This window comes from Callionymus lyra, chromosome 15, assembly GCF_982586985.1.
Source record: "Callionymus lyra chromosome 15, fCalLyr1.hap1.1, whole genome shotgun sequence".
Lineage (NCBI taxonomy): Eukaryota > Metazoa > Chordata > Actinopteri > Syngnathiformes > Callionymidae > Callionymus > Callionymus lyra.
In genome coordinates, this window is record NC_141832.1 from 7530425 (window position 1) to 7556059 (window position 25635).

Genomic DNA, 25635 nt, shown 5'->3' on the forward strand with positions numbered 1-25635 from the left:
TTCATTTTAATGTAGCGACTTGTGCTCAGTTGTCTTCATCTTCCTCTAAAAAGACACAGTCGGACACAAAGAGTACTTCCTGTCTGTGTCGCTTGTTATTCATGGAACTACTGCCACAAATGATCTTAAAATACATACTTATTTATGTTTTTCCGAGAACAATCCCTCATATCGAGGCTTTAATACAAGAAGACAACGTTACAGACGAGCAGTATATGGAGGTATTTGGATGTTTTTGAGTGTTTTTTTGGATGAAGATGAAGACAACTGATCTCCAGTCGCTACATTAAAATGAACAAACATGTTTTTCTATAACTCTAAAAAGATCGGATTACTCTGGAAATAATACCAGTATCAGTCGTGAGTAGGTGATAAGTGACATTGAATTATTGTTATTCATTGTTATTTGTTATTATTATTGAATTATTGTTTCATAGCGTTATTATTATTCTACATACATAGCGTTGTTATTCATTGAATTATTGTTATTATTATTGAATTATTGTTTCATAGCGTTATTATTAGTATACATACATAGCGTTGTTATTCATTGAATTATTGTTATTATTATTGAATTATTGTTTCATAGCGTTATTATTATTATACATACATAGCGTTGTTATTCATTGAATTATTGTTATTATTATTGAATTATTGTTTCATAGCGTTATTATTAGTATACATACATAGCGTTGTTATTCATTGAATTATTGTTATTATTATTGAATTATTGTTTCATAGCGTTATTATTAGAATACATACATAGAGTTGTTATTCATTGAATTATTGTTATTATTATTGAATTATTGTTTCATAGCGTTATTATTATTATACATACATAGCGTTGTTATTATTATTGAATTATTGTTTCATAGCGTTATTATTATTATACATACATAGCTTTGTTATTCATTGAATTATTGTTATTATTATTGAATTATTGTTGCATAGTGTTATTATTATTATACATACATAGCGTTGTTATTATTATCTAATTATTGTTTCATAGCGTTATTATTATTATACATACATAGCGTTGTTATTCATTGAATTATTGTTATTATTATTTAATTATTGTTTCATAGCGTTATTATTATTATACATACATAACGTTTGTTATTCATTGAATTATTATTATTATTATTTAATTATTGTTTCATAGCGTTATTATTATTATACATACATAACGTTTGTTATTCATTGAATTATTATTATTATTGTTGAATTATTGTTTCATAGCGTTATTATTATTATACATACATAGCGTTTGTTATTCATTGAATTATTGTTATTATTATTGAATTATTGTTTCATAGCGTTATTATTATTATACAGTACATACATAGCGTTGTTATTAATTGTTATTGTTATTATTATTGAATTATTGTTTCATAGCGTTATTATTATTATACATACATAGCGTTGTTATTCATTGAATTATTGTTATTATTATTGAATTATTGTTTCATAGCGTGGATTTATGTCACGTAACGAACTTTAAGCATCATTCCTCGAAAATCATTTTACTTTGAAAGGTGACGCCGGAAGTCGCGTTCCTCCTTCGTTACTTGACTCGGAGCTGAGGCGTTGCAGGGGTTCTGAGGCCGCCAGGCGAGACTGTTCAGGGGATCCGCACACTTCTTAAAAAAATGACTCTGAACCCCACGGGAGGACCTCTTTGGAACACGCGACTGTCGGACCGTGAGACCAGGACTCCTCGGGCGCGTCTCTCGCGGGCGCGGATCTCGCCGCTGTCACGGCAGCGGTAGCCGGTGCTGGCCCTGCAAGCAAGTCCTCCCTCACACAAATCTCCGCTCCGGACTCACCCGGGTCCCTCACCCCATCGCTGCATCATCGGCTGGGTCGACCCGACCTCGGGAGCCGCATCACCCGGGAAGGGACTCCCCACCATGAAGACCCGCGGCTCGTCTCCCGATGCGGTCTCGCTTCAAGGCCACCTTCAGTGACCGAGTCCGCATCATGTATGCGCCCGGCCGAGTGTGCCTGCAGCCCCGCGGGTGACCCCAGCAGCGGTGGTCCCGAGGAGCGAACCCAGAGACTCAAGCTAACGAGCTAACCTTGCGCTAACACCCCACGACCCCGACCACCCCCCCCCCCCCCCCCAGATGGTTCCCCACAAGGTCCTGGTCGCCATCGTCCTGCTGAACGTGGTCATCGGGGTGAGGTCCGCCCTGTGCCTCTTCAGCGGGGTCCTGCTGACCCTCTTCTGCGCGATGGCCTTCCTGAACGGACCGCGGCTGCTGGACTGGGCGAACTCCCCGCCGCACCTGCAGTTCAACAGGTACGTCCTGACCGGGTACCGACCCGTGGCGTCCGTGCAGAACTGCGTCCGGAGCCTCTTCTACCTGCACAACGAGCTCGGGAACATCTACACGCACGGTGAGTGACGTCATAGCCGGAGGTCATCAAGGGTCACCAGGGAAGTTGATCCCAAGAAAATGTATATTTTAATATGTTTACTTGATCTTTTTTTTCAGTCAGTCCGTCAAACTGAGCCTGAGAAACCTGGGTGTTGTTTTTGATAAATACATGTTAAACTGTTTCAACTGAGAAAAAACTCTAAACTTGAATGTTGTCACAACATGATCTGGATCTTGTAACAATCAGTTTTATCTTGACCTTTAAAATATATACTTTATTGAATATTGTTTTGATTGTTTAAGCGCTTTGTGACCCTGGTCTGGAAAAGCGCTATACAAATAAAAATTACTTACTTACTTTCCTCTTGCGACACCTTGTAACACAAAAGTTGTGTTAATCTCTAATCTTGGACGCTTGTAAAAAAATATCTGTGATCACGGGTCGTTTAAAGCTCTTAAACACTCTCAAGGTAACCAAGTACGACCCTTGACCCCGGAGTGTATTTCCTCGAAAACTACTTGACGTAAACTATATGATACTTGATGTTATAGCAGTGGTGCGAGGCCCGGCGAAGAAACGATTAAACAAATTTCTGTTCTATTGACTATTAGTGTCTGAAAAAAAGGTGCTTTTGTTTTGAAAAAATATGTTTTTGTTTTGAAAAAAGGTGCTTTTGTTTTGAAAAAATATGTTTTCTTCTGCTCCTGTGACTCTTGACTTCCTCGTTTTAGTCAAGGTCGCACCAAAATACACCTGTAAACCAGTGGAAATTACTTTTTTATAAATCTTAAAGTCAATCTGTGAATATAATGGCAACGTAAAATCTGCGGTGAAAAGTACCCCCTGAGTACTACTACTACTGAAAACTGCTATCACGTAAATGCCACGTCTATTAGCACGTAAACACTTTTTAGGGGTCACACGGCAGGACGCAAGAATATTTTTCACTTTGTTATTGTTTATATTATTTTCGCAACTGACCCTGTTAATCTATTACTGGAGTGTGTCAGTAGGGGGCAGTAGTTCATCTGTAGTCATAAGAATTTCAAGAGGGGCAAAATATTGAAACTCAATATATATATTCATTCATTTATTTTATCCATTTAAATGAAATAAAATAAAATGAAATCCCGCGAGATTGCCGGCTGAGGACGAGAGGATACAGTCGACTCGGGCAGCTTCTAAAGATGATGTTTGGACATATTTTGGCTTTCAGTAAATCAGCGTTCCCAAATATTGTCACGAAAATTATTCAAGTGTATCAAAATATATGGACTCGTATTGTGAACCGAATTTTTTTTTGATTTGTGTCGCAAGATTAGTGCGTCGCTACAACCTTATTTATAACCCCTTAGCTCATTTCCACTTTGTTAATAAAGGGATGCTAACGGTTAGCAACACTAGCTTTGTAGCTTGTTGGCTGTCATCAAAACAATAAATTGTGATGTAACTTAAAAGTTTTCTTCAGAAATATAGTCGGAGAATCCTGAGATGATTCAGTCGAATGCTAACGTTGTTATTGTTAGCTTGAAGGATGTTAGTGTTTGTTAGCGTTAGCTTGAATGATTTAAGGCGAAGGTGTGACTCTTGGATTCGACTGGACGTGACCTTTCCAACACCTTCCAAGAGTCACACAGTAGGTAAACAACATTCAATCACGGACAAGTGTGTGTGTACGTGTGTGTGTTTAGAGGTTTGTGTGTGTGTGTTTAGATGTGTGTGTGTGCGTTACTGTGTGTGTGTGTGTGTGTGTGCGCATGTGTGTGTGTTACTGTGTGTGTGTGTGTGTGTGTGTGTGTGCGCATGTGTGTGTGTTTAGATGTGTGTGTGTTACTGTGTGTGTGTTACTGTGTGGGTGTGTGTGTGCGCATGTGTGTGTGTGTTTAGATGTGTGTGTGTTACTGTGTGTGTGTGTGTGTGCGCATGTGTGTGTGTGTTTAGATGTGTGTGTGTGTTTAGATGTGTGTGTGTTACTGTGTGTGTGTGTGTGTGTGCGCATGTGTGTGTGTGTTTAGATGTGTGTGTGTGTTACTGTGTGTTAGCACGTCAAGCTAACCGGAGTTGCTGTTTGTCGGGTTGACGGGCACACTTTGTCACTCAGCTTGACGTGGAATCAAATGGGGCTGTCGGGAGTGGCGTGACCTTTGACCTCTGCCTCACCGCGGCGAGCTTGAAGTGCGGCATCATCATGGTTTGACTTCACACCGCCTCGTTTGCCTCGCGCCGGAATCAAAACTCCAGCAGGATATATCTGGTCAGGAGGGAGGTTGTCGGTTCAGAATCTCTAAGATACGTCGGAGTCTCCGAGGACTTTTGGATTGTTTTGATGTTTGGTTTAATATTTTCTACTGTTTATGTCAATAAAAGAAATAAACCAATGATTTTCTGATTATCTTGATCAGAGGTTGCTAGTTTAAATTCCTCAGATAGTGTAGTAACAAGTATATATGTGTAGTATTTTCCAGTACTTGCCTCTGGTGTTGTGATAGTGTAGTAACAAGTATATATGTGTGGTATTGTCCAGTACTTGGCTCTGGTGTTGTGATAGTGTAGTAACAAGTATATATGTGTAGTATTGTCGAGTACTTGCCTCTGGTGTTGTGATAGTGTAGTAACAAGGATATATGTGTAGTATTGTCGAGTACTTGACTCTGGTATTGTGATAGCGTAGTAACAAGAATATGTGTGTAGTATTGTCGAGTACTTGACTCTGGTGTTGTGATAGTGTAGTAACAAGTATATATATGTGTAGTATTGTCCAGTACTTGACTCTGGTGTTGTGATAGTGTAGTAACAAGTATATATGTGTAGTATTGTCCAGTACTTGACTCTGGTGTTGTAGTATTTACAGACCACATGACTCTTGACGAAGTCGTAACTACTTTCATTTGTTTTCAAACCAAAATATGTCCAAACATCAGCTTTAAAAGCTGCTGGACTCTACTGTATCCTCTTGTCCTCAGTCTTCACCGGGAACTTGTGTGGCTTCAGTCACTATGACTGCCATCTAGTGGCCACAAATGAACAAAACCAGAGAAACAGAATAATTTTAATATGTCCAAACATCAGCTTTAAAAAGCTGCTGGAGTCATTGTATCCTCTCGTCCTCAGTCATAACTGCTTTCATTTGTTTTCAAACCAAAATATGTCCAAACATCAGCTTTAAAAAGCTGCTGGAGTCATTGTATCCTCTCGTCCTCAGTCATAACTGCTTTCATTTGTTTTCAAACCAAAATATGTCTAAACGTCAGCTTTAAAAGCTGCTGGAGTCACTGTATCCTCTCGTCCTCAGTCGTAACTGCTTTCATTTGTTTTCAAACCAAAATATGTCTAAACGTCAGCTTTAAAAGATGCTGGAGTCACTGTATCCTCTCGTCCTCAGTCGTAACTGCTTTCATTTGTTTTCAAACCAAAATATGTCTAAACGTCAGCTTTAAAAGCTGCTGGAGTCACTGTATCCTCTCGTCCTCAGTCGTAACTGCTTTCATTTGTTTTCAAACCAAAATATGTCTAAACGTCAGCTTTAAAAGCTGCTAGAGTCCACAGTATCCTCTCGTCCTCAGTCGACGCCAGGATGTCATCGTCGTTTTAGCTGCGGAGCGCTGCCGTCTAGCGGTCGGAAATGTAACTGAAACACAAAAAAATAAACAAACGCTGTGACTATTTGCATGTTAGAAATAATAAAATATTCAGAAAAATATATATATTTTACACTCACTTTATTTAAACTTAACCATAAAAAACTATAATAAAAATGTAATCTGATTTTAAAGCCAAAAAAAGTGTTTTAGTGTGTTTAAATCGATACAGTGCTGTTGAAAATCAATACAGAATCATGAAAAGTTACATTTTCTTACCCCTCACTTGTGTGTGATGAGGATGGGGGACGACACATTTAGGTGCGACCACTTAAAACATCAGAAGCCGCTTCGTTCAGTGAGTTTATACGACAATACACACGTAATTATCTTCAGACGTTCTTCAAAACTTTCCTTAATCCGAGTCTCAATCCAGGTTTTAATCAGAGCGTCGAGGGAGGACATCGTGTCGCGTCTCCAGCTCCACACGAGGACGTCCAGTCCAGGCGTCCGAGGAGCCGCGATAAACCCCTAAAAATAGACTCAGATCACCTGACCGGACAATCGGTGACATTGTAAACGGCAGCGTCTGCACTAAAAGAAGAGGACGCTGATGATGTCGGCGTTAAAGTTGAACTAGCAGCTGCGCAGGATTCTAGACGCTCGCGTTTCACGATCCGTCAGATGTTTGCAACTATTTCAGAGTCAAATTACATTCAAGTGTTTCAGTGACGGTGCTCTTAGATTAGTGAGGACTTACATTTTTTCAGCTTTAATTATTTTTGGAATGATTGAACTCAATATTTTTTACGTTGACGGGTAGAATTTAGTTTTTTTTAATAATTAAATTTAAATAATTTTGAACACACATTTAAATTCATTATACAAATGTGTGGATATTGTCCCAACATGATATATATATATATGAATTTAATTAATGATTAAATACACACAAAAAAAAAATCAAATTAAACTTTCAATATACTTTTTATTGAATTGAATTATATAATAAAACAAAAAAATCAACATAATATTGGAAAAACTATTTCATTAAATCATTGAAATATGAAATTAAACCTTTAAATATAGAAATTATTGAATTCAATTATTATCAATTCAACTCTGGAACCAAGTTCTTCAGCACAGTTTGATAGGAATGTTTTTGGTAGATATTGGTGAGATAATGGTTTTTTTTCAACTATAATATGAAGAAAAGATTACTTTAAACGTAATGCTATACTTGGTAGCTTAGCGAGTGGCTAACATTGCTAATCACAGTGAGGTGAAATCTACCACCACATAACATACGATGGATGGAGAGTGTGTAATGAACTTGGTTTTCACTGTAATATAAAGTAAAGAGTAGTTTAAACTGAATGCTATACTTTCTAGCTAAGCTAGTGGCTAACATTGCTAATCACAGTGAGGTGAAATCTACCACCCCGTAACCTATGATAGATGCAAAGTGTCTAATGAACTTTGTTTTCAGTTGTTATATACATTGAAGGATGTAGTAAACTGAAGGCTATACTTGCTAGCCTAGCTAGCGGCTAACATTGTTAGCTGTAGTGAGGTGAAACATATTACCCCGTAACACACGATAGACAGAAAGTGTTACGATGAACTTTGTTTTCAGTTGTAATATACATTGAAGGATATATTAAACTGAATGCTAAACTTGCCATCTTAGCTAGGAGCTAACATTGCTAGCTGTAGTGAGTTGAAATTTACCACCACGTAACATACGATAGATGCGAAGTGTCCAATGAACTTTGTTTTCAGTTGTAATATACATTGAAGGATATATTACACCGAATGCTATACTTGCTAGCCTAGCTAGCGGCTAACATTGCAAGCTGTAGTGAGGTGAAACATATTACCCCGTAACACACGATAGATAGAAAGTGTTACGATGAACTTTGTTGTCAGGTGTAATATACATTGAAGGATATATTAAACTGGATGCTATATTTGCTAGCTTAGTTAGCGGCTAACATTGCTAGCTGTAGTGAGGTGAAACATATTACCCCGTAACACACGATAGATAGAAAGTGTTACGATGAACTTTGTTGTCAGGTGTAATTTAATTGAAGGATATATTAAACTGGATGCTATATTTGCTAGCTTAGTTAGTGGCTAACATTGCTAGCTGTTAAGAAGTGAAATTTACCACCACGTTACATAGGATAGATGCAAAGTGGCTAATGAACTTTTGTTTTTCACTCTTATATAAAGTAAAGAATACTTTAAACTGAATGCTATACTTGCTAGCCTAGCTAGCGGCTAACATTGCTAGCTGTAGTGTGGTAAAACCAATTACCCCGTAACACACGATGGATGGAAAGTGTCTAATAAACGTTGTTTTTCACTGTAAAGTAAAGAATACTTTAAACTGAATGCTTTACCTGCTAGCTTAGCTAGTGGCTAACATCGCTACCACCACCGTAACACTGCGTCTTGTGTTCGTGTCCACCATCTTTGGGTCGTGACCTCTGCGTCTGGTGTGGTCCTCAGGCATCCCTCTGCTCTGCTTCCTGGTGCTACTCCCTCTCAACATCCCCTGGTCCCAGATCAGCGTCACGTGGCTGGGCGTGGTGCACTTCCTGGCGTGCCTGTCGCCGCAGCTGGGCTCGGTGGTCTACCACCTGTTCATGAACCACGAGGGCGGCGAGCCGGTCTACCACACCCTGCTGAAGCTGGACGTGTGCGGGATCTGCATGATCAACACTCTGGGTGAGTCTCGGCGCTCGTTCTCTCAGGAAGTCTCCGAGGTGTAGCCGCATCGATCCGCCTCTTAGCCGTTCGTGGATCGATCAATACGTCCGAGCGGCGGATGGTTTTTAATCACCGCGGGACGCTGACCTCGGCGATTATTTACTTCTTGGCGCCCAAAAAAATGCGGGTGAAATCTAAGCGGGAGTCCTAAATTAAACATATTTTTCTACTTCTTTCAAGATATTTTCGAGCTGTACGTTTATTTTATTAAATTTTATTTATTTATTTTATATATTCATTATTGAGCAGATTATGAATGATTGTTGTCGCTCAGTTTTTCCAACAATATTATTAATTATTTTATTTTAATATTTTAATATTGTATTTTTGAATATCATAGCTATTTTAGTGTTTATATTTCAATAAAAAGTCTATTAAATAAAATAATTCGAGTTGTTTTAATTTATTTACAATCAACATAAAGCAAATATTTACGTTGTTTTTCTTTTCCTGTTGCAATTACCCTAACGGCCGCTAGATGACAGCAGTGATTACATCTCGTCAATGAAATAGACTATAGAAGTGGAAATAAAAGAAGCAAAAACTCGAGATGTAAACGAGATAATTTGATGGAAAGTAGGCGTACGTTGAGGACGACCACAGAAAACATTTTTTTTTATCAAAACAATAGACTTTGATATAACCAGGTTTCATTTGCATCACAGTTCTTATATTGTTTAAATTGCAATAAAAAATGCAATAAAACACAATTTCATAATTTTTATTTTAAATCAACATGCAAATATTCACGGCGTTTGTTAGTTTTTTTCTTGCAATTAAACCTTTGCAAGCAGTCGTTATGTCCTCCGCAGTTAAAGGATTCAAGGTCATTCCAGGTGATGACTGAGGACGAGAGGATACAGTGACTCCAGCAGTTTTTAAAGCTGATGTTTGGACATATTTTGGTTTAAAAACAAATGAAAGCAGTTACGACTTCATCAAGAGTCATATGGTCTGTAAATACTACAACACCAGAGTCAAGTACTCCACAATACTACACATATATCCTTGTTACTACACTATCATGATATATCGTGTCGTTGTTCCTGTATCGTGATACTTATTGTATCAACAGATTCTTGACAATACACGCCTCTAATTTTTAGCCTTTTCCCATTTTGAAACGTAACAATAAAGTCTTTTTTTAAGTCCAAATGTAACATTGTGCAGCTTTAACAGGACTTGAAAAAGTTTTACCTGTATTTTAAGATATTTTTCCCATTTCTATAGTCATTTTTAAGTGTACTTTTCAGATTATTCTACTTTATTTTGTTGTTTTTTCTCTCGTTTTTTTACATAATAAAAATCATATTTTTCAGTGTAAAGTTGCTTTACCTGTGATGAAATATTTTTAGTTTATCAACTCAACTTTATTTATAAAGCACTTTTAAACGACCGCAGTCGACAAAAAGTTCTATAATAATACAATACAAGGCAATAAAAACAACGACCGGACGCTGATTATGATTATTGTGTACTTGTGTATTATCTCTGTGGTCAAGGTAAAGTTCATCACCTGACCATCTTATCTCAAATCGTCTCGATGTGACCCTTGACCCCCGGGCCTGACGGGTGTTGTGTGTCTCCTCTGACCCCCCAGGAGCGCTGCCCATCCTCTACAGCACGCTGCTGTGCTACCCCTTCACCCGCACGGTGGCGCTGCTGGTCTACATCCTGCTGTCCAGCCACGCCATCTACTGCGCCGTCACGGCGCGCAGCAGCGTGCGGCGCCTGCGCTCCTTCGCCTGGCAGGCGCTCTTCCGCTTCTCCTTCTTCCTGCTGCGCTGGGCGGGCGTGGGCGGCGGCTCCCCCACCTCGCTGCGCCACTTCCTCACCATGGACGCGCTGGCGGTGCTGGGCGGCATCATCAACATCGCCCGCATCCCCGAGCGCTTCCGCCCGGGGCTCTTCGACTACTGGTGCAACAGCCACCAGATCATGCACGTGCTGGTGGTGGGCTCCATCCTCTACCTGCACTGGGGGGTCCTGGACGACCTGCTGTGGATCAACAGCTACAACTGTCCGTCAGACTGAACCCCCCCCCCTGCACCGCCCCGCGCCCTCCAGGAGGGGGCGGCTGGATGACGGAGGGGAGGAGGGTGTGAGACTGCATGAGGTCACGTTTAGAATGTTGATATCCGTGGACACACACACACGCACACGCACACACACACACACACACTGAATATGGAACATTTGTCGCCAGCACACTCTGGCGCAGGCTGCAGGAGCTTCCGTCAACTCTACAAACGTTTACGATCCGATCCGAGAGCGTAAACGAGGAAGTCAGGCCGAGTAAAAAAATGTTTTAAAATTTTTAAAAAAACGCACCTGTCGGAGCGACGCCCACATCATGACATGAACTTCCTGTTTCTGACTTCTCAACTTCCTGTTTCCCATCAGTGGAAGCTCCTGCAGTCGACAAAAGGTGCTCCACGTCCACGTCGGATCTCCTCGCGTTCTGGCGTCACGAGCAGAAGGGCGGGGGCGAGTTAAGCGCTAAGATGCTAATGCTAGATGCTAATGCTAGATGCTAATGCTAGCAGCTAATGCTAGCAGCGGCGACGACGACGCCTCTTGAGCGTCCGTTTCCGTTGAGATGCTAAACTTGTCAGGGATGTCTCTTGGAAGATTTCCGGGTTGCCGTGGGCGACCGCTAGCTTGCGCACCCCTCGCCCTTCTGCTCACACGTGCCCCCCACCCCCATTAAAAGTCTAGCTCCACCCGCCCGGGTGACGCGACGCCCCCCCCCGAACGAAACGCACCTGTGAATGAAATGCATGAACGTAGCCAAGGTGTTAGTTAACGAAGTTCTCGTCACATCAGAGGTTCTTAAAAAAAAAAAGGGCTCCCGAGTGTAAATAAATCTAAAGGCGTGTTAGCATGTGCCGCGACATGCTAACGACACCCCAGGAGGGCGTTTGATTCATAAACAGGTCTATGTCACGGAGGTCATGTCCGTCAGCATAACTCGTCCGAGATCGTTCCCCGTCCCCTCGTGATGATGTCATCGCGCTACAAACTTCTCATGTTTTTTATCATGTGACCGTGGAGCCAGGGTGTGGGGGGGGGTTGGGGGGGGGGGGGCGACCACGCCTTACCTCGTGACCCCGGCTGGTCCAATCTATGCATCGTCGGCCTGAAGGAACAGTTCTCGCGCCGGAGGTGTTCGCTCCGACAACCTGGCTCTCCACTTCTCAGGGCGCCCTAACGGTAGCTGACCTCCGTCTACCTCCACCACGCGACGGGGGTGGACCCCCCCCCCCCCCCCCCCCCCCCCCCCCACTGACTGTACTGATGATGGTGACGTCATGTCTGTCCTGCAGGAGCTCTGTGAGCTCCGTCTGTCGCCACCGCCTCATATCTGCGACGTGGCGCCATCTGCTGGAGAAGCATGTGCGCCGCAGCCAAACTTCCTTTTTTCTTTTTTTTTTTTTTAGTTGTGACGTCAGAGCTCAGACCTAAACGCTGGGGGGGGAAGGGAGGGGTCGAGGGTGCGATTGCGTCATCGAGTGTTCCGTCCTGTGATTGACAGACAGACTCGCGCTCCTCCGGCAACGATTGTGCAATAAACTGAAGTCTATATTTTTAAAAATGTCTTTTTGTCTCGTTTTATTTGTGCTTTTTTAAACCTTTATTTAATTAATAATCAATATTGATTAATATGGAAATTTATCGTCAGAGATTTGAATTGATCTGAGTGTTTTTTTAAGCATTTAATTAAAAGAAATGATTGATTTAATTGGAATTATAACAACATTTTTATATTTAATTTAAAAGGCTACGTATTAAAATATATTCAGAAATTATATTTTATAATTATGGAAGAAATAATATAGAATTATTTGTGTTAAAAAGTAAACATTTTGAAAATAAATTAAAATGAATCTTATATTTTAAATTTAATTATTAAAAAGAATAATAAATTAATAAACTAATCGAACTTTCAATATAGAAATAATTCGATTAAATTATATATATATTATATATATATATATACTTGCACAATAAATAAAATAAATAATTAAGATTTCAACATTTAAAACTTAAAAATGTAACAATATTCCAATGACACTGATATACTTCCATAGATTCAGTGTAAAAATAAACATTTTAGTGATTTAAAAAAAAAAGAAAATTAGTAGAAATTTCAAATTTTAAATTAAATACTAAAATTACGTTTTTAACACTAAACTATATGATATTGAAAACAAAAGATTCATTTAATGACTAAAAACATGATTCATCCATCCGGCACTGATATGTTCTGTTACGTAGACACTGTTTTCTTTTTTTTAATCAGATGACTTGAATCGAAACCCTAGCAGGAGCCGAGGTCTCAAGCAGGCAAGTACACACACCATTTGTTTGTTCTCATAGTTGGACTCACTTCAGTAAAAAACAAATGTCGATTTTTTTTACTTTCTTTAAAAGTTTTTCATGTTTTTTTGGACAAAGTCGCCACGAGACGATCACTATGGTCTCAAGAACGTCTTGCTGGACGACCTTCAGGTGACCTTCCTCGACCGATGACGCCGCTTCATCCACTTCCTTCTCGCCCTCGAACCTCCCGCGAAGACGACGCCTCCTACTTCCACCCTTCGCTCCGACGCCCTCACTTCCTCCGTCTTCTTCTTCTTCTTCTTCTTCCGCGCTCACTTCTCCGTCCTCCTGGTCCTGCTCAGCAACAGGTGAGTCGTCTCCGCTTTACTTCCTCGACCCGACGACTGCAGACGTGACTCCGGTGGATTGATGAGGTTCCATCGACCTTCAACATCTAGTTCATGAACTTCTGGCTTCGACGCGAGAAGGAAGTTCTTATGTTCCTCATGAGCTCAAACATCAAACTCTTTTGTTTTCTAATTATATGTCTCTAAATATGATGTATTTGTTTTAGATTTTTGTAGTATTGAGTATTTCCTGCCTCTTGGAAAGATTTAAGTGAATATAAAGAACATTTAGTGATTTTTAATTTAAAAAGTGATATAAACTACAACGTTTTAAGTATTGTTGCATGTTTAGCTTGATTTTATTAGTTTATTTTGTACTTTTTCCTTCTTTTTTTTGCACCACGGCTGCAACTAAACTAAACTAAATAATAAAAAACATTGATTTTATTGTATTTTATTTGACGTTTTTAACTTTTAAATCTCCTAAATCCACCATTTTTTTCCACAAATATTTCTAAATATATATATATATATTAAAAATAGCCAATAGAATAAAAAAAAATGAAACAAATTTTACTATAAATTATTTAGATTTTTCTAAACGGACACAAAAAGTAAAATGAGGGAAAAAAGTTTTAAAAAAATAACGTGTTATGATGTAATATACGTTGAAATAATTCATCAGGATTAATAGAAATTTTTACTAGACATCAGGGGAACTTCTACATGACCTTTGACCTCCGGGTAAAGACTTGAGTTGTGAGTCTGTGGAAGTGTCAGAGTGTGCGTCGCCACGACGAAGAGACTCGCTCGATATCTACGCAAAAAAAACGCCACTCAAATCTCGGCGGCAAAACGCTCGCCGCGCGTCCCGCCACGGTTTCATCACCAGCGCTCGGAGGAAGCGCTTGTGCAAGAAGCAGCACTTCCTCTTTCTCCTCCAGCCGCTCGCGCGCCTCACTCGTCTCTCCCGCCTCACTAGCCTCACTCGTCTCCCCTGCAGCCGTCATGCCTCTGAAGGTGGTGAGGAGCAGCAAGTTCCGGCACGTCTACGGTCAGCCGCAGAAGGCCGACCAGTGCTACGACGACGTGCGCATCTCGCAGATGACCTGGGACGGAAACTTCTGCTCCGTCAACCCCAAGTTCGTGGCCATGATCGTGGACGCCAGCGGCGGCGGCGCCTTCATGGTGCTGCCCTTGAGCAAGGTAAAAGGCCTCCGCGCGCCATCGTTGCCATTTTTGGAAGTGTGTGTGTGTGTGTGTGTGTGTGTGTGTGTGACGCCGGGGGGTGCGGGTTCGAATCCTGCCAGCCGCCCCCGAAAGAGGAAGTCGCCGCGAGCTGCTCGTCTATCACCATATTAGGAGGTGAGGACCAGACAGGATGTGGTCGTGGAGGTGCAGAGAAGGATCCTGCAGACTTCATCGCGATCGACTCGTCAGGTCTGAGTCGTCCGTGGGAGACTCGAAGTAGAGCCGCCGAGTTAGCGGCGACTCTTTTAAGTGAACCTCCAGGAGTGTAGAGACGTCAATCATCCTCAGAGTTTAAAATGATTAGACCTGTCAATCAATCGTTAGTTCCCGCCCCCTCTCCTCTCTGCACTTCCTTGTGTTGCTTCATGATTGACAGGTGAGCTCAGTCGTCTGTCAGAGACTCAAATCTGAGTCGAGTCAACGATGTTGAGACTCGACTCGAAGAGTCACATAACTATTTGAAGACAAATTTTCACCACATTTGTGTGTTTTTTTTTTACACTTGAGCAGTGAATCCATTTCTCTGGGTTTGATGCATAATGTTATTTTACAGTTTCCTGGTGATCAAAGTACATTAGTTTCTTTATAATGTGTTTTTTTTAATGGAAGAGAAAATTAGTAGTACTTTTCCAGAAGAAATCAGTGTTGACTTCGTTTTTGTTGTTTTTTTTAGTTTTAAAAAGTAGTATTTTTTCATTGGAGAGAAAAAGGTGTTAAAGTCTGATATTTTACAAATATTTTTCTTAAAGTCAAAAATGTTTAAAAGGTTTTTTTTGATTGAATAGAAAAAAAAGTTTTTTGAAGTGGAAATAGTTTTGCAAACTTTTTTAAGCAGCTTTTTTTTAGACTGATGCTCCTTTTTTATTTATTCGGTTTTTTTTGATTGATGCAACTATTTTTTATTAAACGATGAAGAAGCAAATTTACATCAATCAGGTTTTTCTATTTGTTCATATCTGTGTTCGATGCCTGTGACTGGGATCCCGACTATGACTGAGGACGAGAGGATACAGTGACTCCAACAGCTTTTAAAGATGATATTTGTTCATATTTTGTTTTGAAAACAAATGAAAGAGTCATGTGGTCTGTAAATACTACAACACCAGAGTCAAGTACTGGACAATACTACACATTTATACTTGTTACTACAGTATCACAACACCAGAGTCAAGTACTGGACAATACTACACATTTATACTTGTTACTACACTATCACAACACCAGAGTCAAGTACTGGACAATACTACACATTTATACTTGTTACTACAGTATCACAACACCAGAGTCAAGTACTGGACAATACTACACATATATACTTGTTACTACACTATCACAACACCAGAGTCAAGTACTCAACAATACTACACATATATACTTGTTACTACACTATCACAACACCAGAGTCAAGTACTCAACAATACTACACATATATACTTGTTACTACACTATCACAACACCAGAGTCAAGTACTGGACAATACTACACATTTATACTTGTTACTACAGTATCACAACACCAGAGTCAAGTACTGGACAATACTACACATTTATACTTGTTACTACACTATCACAACACCAGAGTCAAGTACTGGACAATACTACACATTTATACTTGTTACTACAGTATCACAACACCAGAGTCAAGTACTGGACAATACTACACATATATACTTGTTACTACACTATCACAACACCAGAGTCAAGTACTCAACAATACTACACATATATACTTGTTACTACACTCTCACAACACCAGAGTCAAGTACTCTACAATACTACACATATATCCTTGTTACTACACTATCACAACACCAGAGTCAAGTACTCGACAATACTACACATATATCCTTGTTACTACACTATCACAACACCAGAGTCAAGTACTCGACAATACTACACATATATACTTGTTACTACACTATCACAACACCAGAGTCAAGTACTCGACAATACTACACATATATACTTGTTACTACACTATCACAACACCAGAGTAAAGTACTCGACAATACTACACATATATACTTGTTACTACACTATCACAACACCAGAGTCAAGTACTCGACAATACTACACATATATACTTGTTACTACACTATCACAACACCAGAGTAAAGTACTCGACAATACTACACACACTTCATTAATGTGTGTTTTCCCTCAGACCGGACGCATCGACATGTCGTACCCGACCGTCTGCGGTCACACGGCTCCGGTCCTGGAGATCGAGTTCTGTCCTCACAACGACAACATCATCGCCAGCGGCTCCGAGGACTGCAGCGTGATGGTAACCCATGGTAACGCAGGTCTCCATCCTGGTGTGACGCCCGTTGTCGTGGCAGGTGTGGGAGATCCCTGACGGCGGGCTGGTCACGCCGCTCACGGCGCCCGTGGTGAAGCTGGACGGACACACCAAGAGGGTGGGCATCCTGGCCTGGCACCCCACCGCCCACAACGTGCTGCTGAGCGCAGGTACCTGTCGCAGGTGAGCCCGACCCGGTCCAGGTCCAGGCTCTTGACCCCGGACTGTCGCGGTGCAGGTTGTGATAACTTGCTGATCCTGTGGAACGTGGCGCGCGGCGAGGCGATGGTGAGGATGGAGAGTCTGCACACGGACCTGATCTACAGCGCCTGCTGGAACCACGACGGCTCCAGGATCCTCACGTCCTGTAAAGACAAGTTCCTGAGAGTCATCGACCCTCGCAAGAGTACTGTGATCTACGTGAGTACACACATGTACACACATGTATACACATGTATACACATGTACACACATGTATACACATGTATACACATGTATACACATGTATACACATGTACACACACTGTCATCTACGTGAGTACACACATGTACACACATGTACACACATGTACACACATGTACACACATGTATACACATGTATACACATGTACACACATGTATACACATGTATACACATGTATACACATGTACACACACTGTCATCTACGTGAGTACACACATGTACACACATGTACACACATGTACACACATGTATACACATGTATACACATGTACACACACTGTCATCTACGTGAGTACACACATGTACACACATGTACACACATGTACACACATGTATACACATGTATACACATGTATACACATGTATACACATGTACACACACTGTCATCTACGTGAGTACACACATGTACACACATGTACACACATGTACACACATGTACACACATGTATACACATGTATACACATGTACACACACTGTCATCTACGTGAGTACACACATGTACACACATGTACACACATGTACACACATGTATACACATGTATACACATGTACACACATGTATACACATGTATACACATGTACACACACTGTGATCTACGTGAGTACACACATGTACACACATGTAAACACATGTACACACATGTATACACATGTATACACATGTACACACACTGTGATCTACGTGAGTACACACATGTACACACATGTACACACATGTATACACATGTATACACATGTACACACACTGTCATCTACGTGAGTACACACATGTACACACATGTATACACATGTAAACACATGTACACACACTGTCATCTACGTGAGTACACACATGTACAAACATGTATACACATGTATACACATGTACACACACTGTCATCTACGTGAGTACACACATGTACACACATGTATACACATGTATACACATGTACACACACTGTCATCTACGTGAGTACACACATGTACAAACATGTATACACATGTATACACATGTACACACACTGTCATCTATGTGAGTACACACATGTACACACATGTACACACATGTAAACACATGTACACACATGTACACACATGTAAACACATGTACACACATGTACACACATGTACACACACATGTACACACATGTATACACATGTACACACATGTACACACATGTACACACACATGTACACACATGTATACACATGTACACACACATGTACACACATGTATACACATGTACACACATGTACACACATGTACACACATGTACACACATGTAAACACATGTAAACACATGTACACACATGTACACACATGTACACACGTACACACATGTACACACACGTACACACACGTACACACACGTACACACATGTACACACATGTACACACACTGTCATCTACATGAGTACACACATGTACACACATGTACACACACTGTCATCTACGTGAGTACACACATGTACACACATGTACACACATGTACACACACTGTCATCTACGTGAGTACACACATGTACACACAAATGTATACACATGTACACACACCGACATCTGTCGTAAGTGTGCTACACGCACACGTGCACACACACACGTATACACAAATGTATATACAAATGTATACACACATGCAGAAACACATGTACACACACTGTCATCTAAGTGAGTGTGCAGACACACACATACACACACACGTACACACACATGCACACACACATGCACACACACACTCATGTACATGCGTGTGCAACACACACATGTACACACACATGCGCATACACACACATACACACACACACTCAAACATTCTGACACATAAAAGACACAAATTCACTCACACTCTCAGACACACTGACACTGTACTCAAGTCCTCTCTACCGCCCTCTTGCTGCAGGAGAAGGAAAAGCCTCACGAAGGCTTCCGCCCGGTGCGAGCCGTGTTCGTGTCGAACGGAAACATCCTCAGCACCGGCTTCAGTCGCATGAGCGAGCGGCAGATGGCGCTGTGGGACCCGGTGAGTGTCCGAGGGACTGGAGGGTCCGACTAGAAGGTCCGTGACCGACTCTCGTCCGGCAGAAGAACTTCTCGGAGCCGCTGAACCTGACGGAGCTGGACACCGGCAGCGGCGTCCTGCTGCCCTTCTACGACCCCGACACCGCCGTGGTCTACCTGTGCGGCAAGGTCAGCGACGCACAACCCGTGTGAGGAGACCCCACAACAAGAGTGTGTGTTTCAGGGCGACAGCAGCATCCGGTACTTCGAGGTGACGGACGAGGCGCCGTACGTTCACTACCTGAACATGTACAGCAGCAAGGAGAGTCAGAAGGGCACGGGGTTCATGCCCAAGAGAGGCCTGGAGGTCAACAAGTGTGAGATCGCCCGGTCAGTCTGTGTGCGGCATCTAACACACACACAAATAAACACACAATAACACAAACTCTACAACACAAGAATCAACACACACACAGTGAGAGTGTGTAGACGTGTGGTCAACACAAGTGTGTGTGTTCAGGTTCTACAAGCTTCACGAGAGGAAGTGTGAGCCCATCGCCATGACTGTTCCTCGGAAGGTAGAGTTCATCTTCACCCTCTCACCCCTCTCACCCCTCTCACCCTCTCACCCTCTCACCTCTCTCATCCCTCTCACACTCTCATCCCTCTCACCCTCTCACCCCTCTCACCCTCTCACCTTCTCACCCCTCTTACTCTCTCACCTCTCTCATCCCTCTCACCCTCTCACCCCTCTCACCCTCTCACCTTCTCACCCCTCTTACTCTCTCACCCCGCTTGCCTTCTCACCCCTCTTACCCTCTCACCTCTCTCACCCTCTCACCCCTCTCACCCTCTCACCTCTCTCATCCCTTTCACCTCTCTCACCCTCTCACCCCTCGCACCCCTCTTACTCTCTCACCCCGCTTGCCTTCTCACCCCTCTTACCCTCTCACCCTCTCACCTTCTCACCCTCTCACCTCTCTCACCCTCTCACCCCTCGCACCCCTCTTACTCTCTCACCCCTCTTGCCTTCTCACCCCTCTTACCCGCTCACCCTCTCACCTTCTCACCCTCTCACCTCTCTTACCCTCTCACCCTTCGCACCCCTCTTACTCTCTCACCCCGCTTGCCTTCTCACCCCTCTTACCCTCTCACCATCTCACCTCTCACCCTCTCACCTCTCTCACCCCTCTTGCCTTCTCACCCTCTCACCCCTCTTGCCTTCTCACCCTCTCACCCCTCTCTCCTTCTCACCCCTCTTACCCTCTCACCTCTCTCACCCTCTCACCCTCTCACCCTCTCACCCCTCTTGCCTTCTCACCTTTTCACCCCTCTTACCCTCTCACCTCTCTCACCCCTCTTGCCCTCTCTCCCTCTCACCCCTCTCACCCCTCTCACCCTCTCACCCTCTCACCCTCTTACCCTCTTACCCTCTCACCCTCTCACCCTCTTACCGTCTCACCCTCTTAATTTGTCTCACCCTCTAACCCTCTCACCCCTCTCACCCCTCTCACCCCTCTAACCCTTACACCCCTCTCACCCTCTCACCCCTACAGTCAGACCTGTTCCAGGAGGACCTGTACCCCGACACCATCGGACCAGAACCCTCCGTGGAGGCGGACGAGTGGTTCCAGGGCAAAGAGGGTCGACCGATTCTGATCTCGCTGAAGGACGGGTTCACGGCCACGACCCGAGCCCGAGAGTTCAAAGTTCACAAGAGTCTGCTGAAGACCACGAGCGTAGGGAGTCCGGCCGAGGCCTGTGGGGTGAGACTCACTGAGCACCACTGTCTCCGATCCGTGACTGACGTGGACTCTGCCTCTCTCAGGAAGTCCAGACCCTCAGACAGGAAGTGAAGGACCTCAAGGCAGCGCTGGAGGAGCTGAGCAAGCGTGTGAGCGAGCTGGAGAATCACTGAAGCAGACTTGAAGGTAACGTCACGTATGTTCAACTGATGCACACATGTACAAATACACTAAATAACACATACATGTAAACATGTCACGTCAATAAAATACTTTAAATGAATAAAAATGTATAAAAACATGAATAAATAAATGTTGAAATAACAAAATACATCAATAATTTAATGGACTAATAAATATATATAAATACATAAATGTCTATATACACAGACAAAATGATTTGGTCAGAAGTTGTATTTCGTTTATTTGTTTATGTATATTTACATTTAGTTATTTATTTATACATGTTTTTATTTATTCATTTAATAATGTATTTGTACATGTATTTATTTATTAATTTAATAGTGTATTTTTACATGTATTTATTTATAGATTTAATTGTGTATTTCTACATGTATTTATTTAAACATTTAAGTATGTATGTATACATGTATTTATTTATACATTTAAAAGTGTATTTGTACATTTATTTATTTATACATTTAATTGGGTATTTTTACATGTATTTATTTATACATTTTATTGTGTATGTATACATGTATTTATTTATACATTTAATTGTGTATTTGGACATGTATTTGTTTATACATTTAGTATTTCTACAGGTATTTTTTTATACATTTAGTTATGTATTTGTACATGTATTTATTTATACATTTAAGTATGTATGTATACATGTATTTATTTATACATTTAATTGTGTATTTATACATGTATTTATTTATACATTTAATTGTGTATTTTACATGCATTTATTTATACATTTAATTGTGTATTTTACATGTATTTATTTATACATTTAATTGTGTATTTATACATGTATTTATTTATACATTTAATTGTGTATTTTTACATGCATTTATTTATACATTTAATTGTGTATTTTACATGTATTTATTTATACATTTAATTGTGTATTTGTACATGTATTTATTTATACATTTAATTTTGTATTTTTACATGTATTTATTTATACATTTAATTGTGTAGTTCTAAATGTATTTATTTATACATTTAAGTATGTATGTATACATTTATTTATTTATTCATTTAGTTATGTACAGTATTTGTACATGTTTTTATTAATACATTTTATTGTGTATTTGTACATAGTACTCGTGACACACACATTGAACCTGAACTGATGTTTTTTCTGTCTCCAGGTGTTTCGACGAGATCGACTTTGTTTGTGATGTTTTCTGCTGCATTCTGGGAGAAAAAAAAAAAAAAAAGGAAAAGGAAAAGTTCGGGTACATTTTTGACAAGAAAAAGTTTGTGTTTTATTTATAAGTTTGTTCGCTCGTGACAACGATGAATAAAAGAGATACACAACGACATGACGGCATCGAACATTTATTGTCACAATGATACAAATGTGTCGCAACATTACACACAAAACACACACGTTTGTTTGTAAAAAATCTAGCATTTGGAAGGTATTTCAGTGAGTCCGAGTCCAGTCAAAGGTTCGCTGTGAGGTTTGACAATGAAATTGAGGTTTTACCCTTCGGTTGAGCCGGGACCTTTCCAGGGTGTCCCTATGAGAGGTTAAACAAATGACGGTAAGATACTGACTGGTCCATGAACCCGTGACCTTCAGCGCTCTGGACGGTCATTCAAACCCCTACCACCTGATTTTAGCTGAGAACTACTACGACAAAAACTAGCGCTTATGTACATGTGTCCTAGTCTACGGGGTCACACATAGTTCTTGTTGGGGGCGGAGGCGTTGCTGCTGTAGTAGCGGGCGGTTCCCCCCGAGCCCCCGGACTTGGGCCGGCTGAAGCAGCACAGGAGTCCGCCGGCCAGCAGCAGGAGGACGCCGGCGGCCCAGCCCACGAAGATGCAGGCGCCGAGCTCCCTCTTCTGCGAGGCGGGCACCAGCGGGTTGTTGAAGTCCCGCACCACGATGTGGGCCGACCAGCTGACGGGGATGATGGCCAGCAGGCCGGCCAGAATCAGGCCCACGCCGGCCACCAGGCTGATCTTGGGCTTGACGTCTTCGTTCTCCACGCAGGTGGTGAAGTCGGCGCCGCAGAACACGATGAGCAGGCTGAGGCCGGCGAGCATGCAGCTGATGATGGTCATGGCCCGCGCCGCCTGCAGGTCCGAGGCCAGCACCAGCAGGGAGTCGTAGTTCTTGCACTGCTGCTGACCCGTGCTCTGGACCACGCAGTTCATCCACAGACCCTCTTGAGCGCTCTGCTCGCACAAACAGGCACGTTAGCGAGAACGAGCTAACGACACAGCAACTCGAGTGACTAGCAAGAAAAAAGTTAGCATTCCTAGTCATTTGCGTGAATTGTTAGCTTTTTTGTTTAGATATTTTAAAAGTTGCCTGATCTAAAACCTTGATCTAATAATACGTTTATAGTGGAAAAGTTAGAAATGCTATGCTAGCTAGCATTTTTTAGCTGATGTGTGCTAATACTATAAAGATAATAGTTCAATTAACAGAGCAGATATGAGCTAGCATACAGCTAAGCTGTTAGCCACTTAGCCAAATGATAGCATCACTGAAGAGGAAATGTTCACGATGTGGATGTTTTTTTTGTATCGTTACCTGAGCCGTCACGATGTTGGACCCGGTGAAGGACGAGACCTTCCAGCGCGGGACGGCGCAGCACACGATGACCCCGACCAGGCCCAGGACCCCGAGGGCCACGCACACGATCTGAACGCCAGACGAGCCCATTCTGCAGAAAGAAAGACACCTTCAGCAGAAAGATCTACTCCGGGTTCTCCGCTTTGTTTCCGTTATTTGTTCAAATGTACATTCAATTCCGAAACTTTTTATGTTTTTAAAACCTCTCAAATATTGTTATAAAATGTTAATTAAAACCTATGACGACCATTATAATGATATTTAAACAATAAATATGTTTTTAAACATTCGACATAGACCCTTTTTTTAATCACCCCATTAGCTCGGTGGTGGGTTAGCGCTAGGTTAGCATCCGTCCGTGTGTCGACACGAATGTGGACATCTTGCTAATTCAGATAATCTTCTGTTGTGTGTTGTTCGTGTGATCACCGGGCGTTCACAAGATTCCATATCCAGGGGCCACACTTTGGTTTCCCCCGCGTGCCCCGACAGGCCCGGGCGCCGCCTCCCTACGCCCTCAGCCGCCCGACGAATAAAAATACCTTCACGTCTGCGTAGAATCGCCGACATCGTGGACGATAATAAACATCATTTTTGATTTATTCTACTCTTTTGTTCACGCAAACTTGTCGATAAAGTTTGAATAATCTGCACAAATGTCTACACAAAGAATCGTTCAGTACAAAAATACACACCCAAGTGTTGTCTTCTGAGTTCTTTTGAAGTTTTTTTAAGAAGTTTTTTTGTAGGTTTGAAGTACATTTAGTGCACTTTATTCTGAAAATCTTGCTTTCATTGCTCAGGTCGTCTATGAGAAAATTGCAGCATAAAAGTCTTTACCTTTCAGTGAAGATCCTGGTCCTTCTGTTCCTCTGGAGAAGATGCTGGAGGTTTGGAGGCAGGAGGTGAGGAGGGGTATTTGTAGAAGAATGTGCAGCTCGGGGTGGGGCCACGCTAAGGTTGCACCAAACCCACCTCTGGACCAGACCGGACTTGTCCTGGACGCTGTCTTCCCTCTTTTTTTTACGCGCCGCCTCCATTTTAAACTTCGTCAACCAGAGAAAAGTACTCAAGGATGACGACGACGGTGAAGTTTCAGGTGAAACCTGAGTCACCCGGAGAAGATCCCGGTCCGTCTTCAAGGGGTCTGTGAGATCACCAAACCCCCCCCCCGAAGAAACATTCTTAAACCAGACAGACTTTTGCGTGACACGCTCACTCAGGAGTTACTCAACCGAAGCCAAGTCTGGTTCTTCACCAGGTGAAGTTCTGACTCCTGATGATGGAAAAAGAAAATACTTGTAATGATCCTTCAGAACTACAGTTGAAGTACTTTATTGAGTCTTGCTCAGGGGTAGATGATGCAAAAGAGGCACCAATTTCTTCATTCTTAGTCGTATTATTGTACTTAATTATTGCTTTCTTTGTACATTATTGTTGAGTTTTTTTTAAACTTTTGTACTTATAAGTGAAATAAATTAGTGAAAAGAATCAATATTCCATCATTTGGATCCCCTGCTAGCTAACTGCGCGACAGTAGCATACAGCTGCTAGCCAACTGCGTGACACTAGCTCATAGCTGCAAGCTAACTGTGCGACAGTAGATCGTTGCTGCTAGTTAACCGAGCGACAGTAGCGCACAGCTTCTAGTTAACTGTGTGATACTAGCCCATAGTTGCTAGCTAATTGTGTGACAGTAGCTCA

General features: G+C 41.8%; 3 protein-coding genes across 4 annotated transcripts; 2 read left to right on the top strand and 1 right to left on the bottom strand.

The window, feature by feature from the left end:
- Positions 1–1516: 1516 nt before the first annotated feature.
- Positions 1517–12330, top strand: paqr4a (progestin and adipoQ receptor family member IVa). The gene is made up of 3 exons (XM_087810052.1): positions 1517–2400; positions 8475–8693; positions 10336–12330. The coding sequence occupies exons 1-3, from the start codon at positions 2127–2129 to the stop codon at positions 10767–10769; spliced, it is 927 nt and encodes a 308-aa protein (XP_087666178.1). The 5' UTR covers positions 1517–2126; the 3' UTR covers positions 10770–12330.
- Positions 12331–13283: 953 nt separating this feature from the next.
- Positions 13284–22663, top strand: coro1a (coronin, actin binding protein, 1A). Of its 2 annotated transcripts, none has more exons than XM_087809723.1 (12): positions 13284–13426; positions 14409–14611; positions 16820–16942; positions 16998–17127; positions 17196–17377; positions 19304–19423; positions 19486–19590; positions 19646–19791; positions 19922–19979; positions 20958–21167; positions 21230–21332; positions 22490–22663. In XM_087809723.1, the coding sequence occupies exons 2-11, from the start codon at positions 14414–14416 to the stop codon at positions 21317–21319; spliced, it is 1362 nt and encodes a 453-aa protein (XP_087665849.1). In that variant the 5' UTR covers positions 13284–13426; positions 14409–14413; the 3' UTR covers positions 21320–21332; positions 22490–22663. The 2 variants fall into 2 exon arrangements, with proteins under 2 accessions (XP_087665849.1, XP_087665850.1); XM_087809724.1 differs by having other exon boundaries at positions 13324–13426; positions 14388–14611.
- cldni (claudin i) lies at positions 22664–24861 on the bottom strand. The gene is made up of 3 exons (XM_087809726.1): positions 24772–24861; positions 23890–24022; positions 22664–23528 (listed from the first exon to the last, which is right to left on the bottom strand). The coding sequence occupies exons 2-3, from the start codon at positions 24019–24021 to the stop codon at positions 23025–23027; spliced, it is 636 nt and encodes a 211-aa protein (XP_087665852.1). The 5' UTR covers position 24022; positions 24772–24861; the 3' UTR covers positions 22664–23024.
- Between the last annotated feature and the right edge of the window lie 774 nt (positions 24862–25635).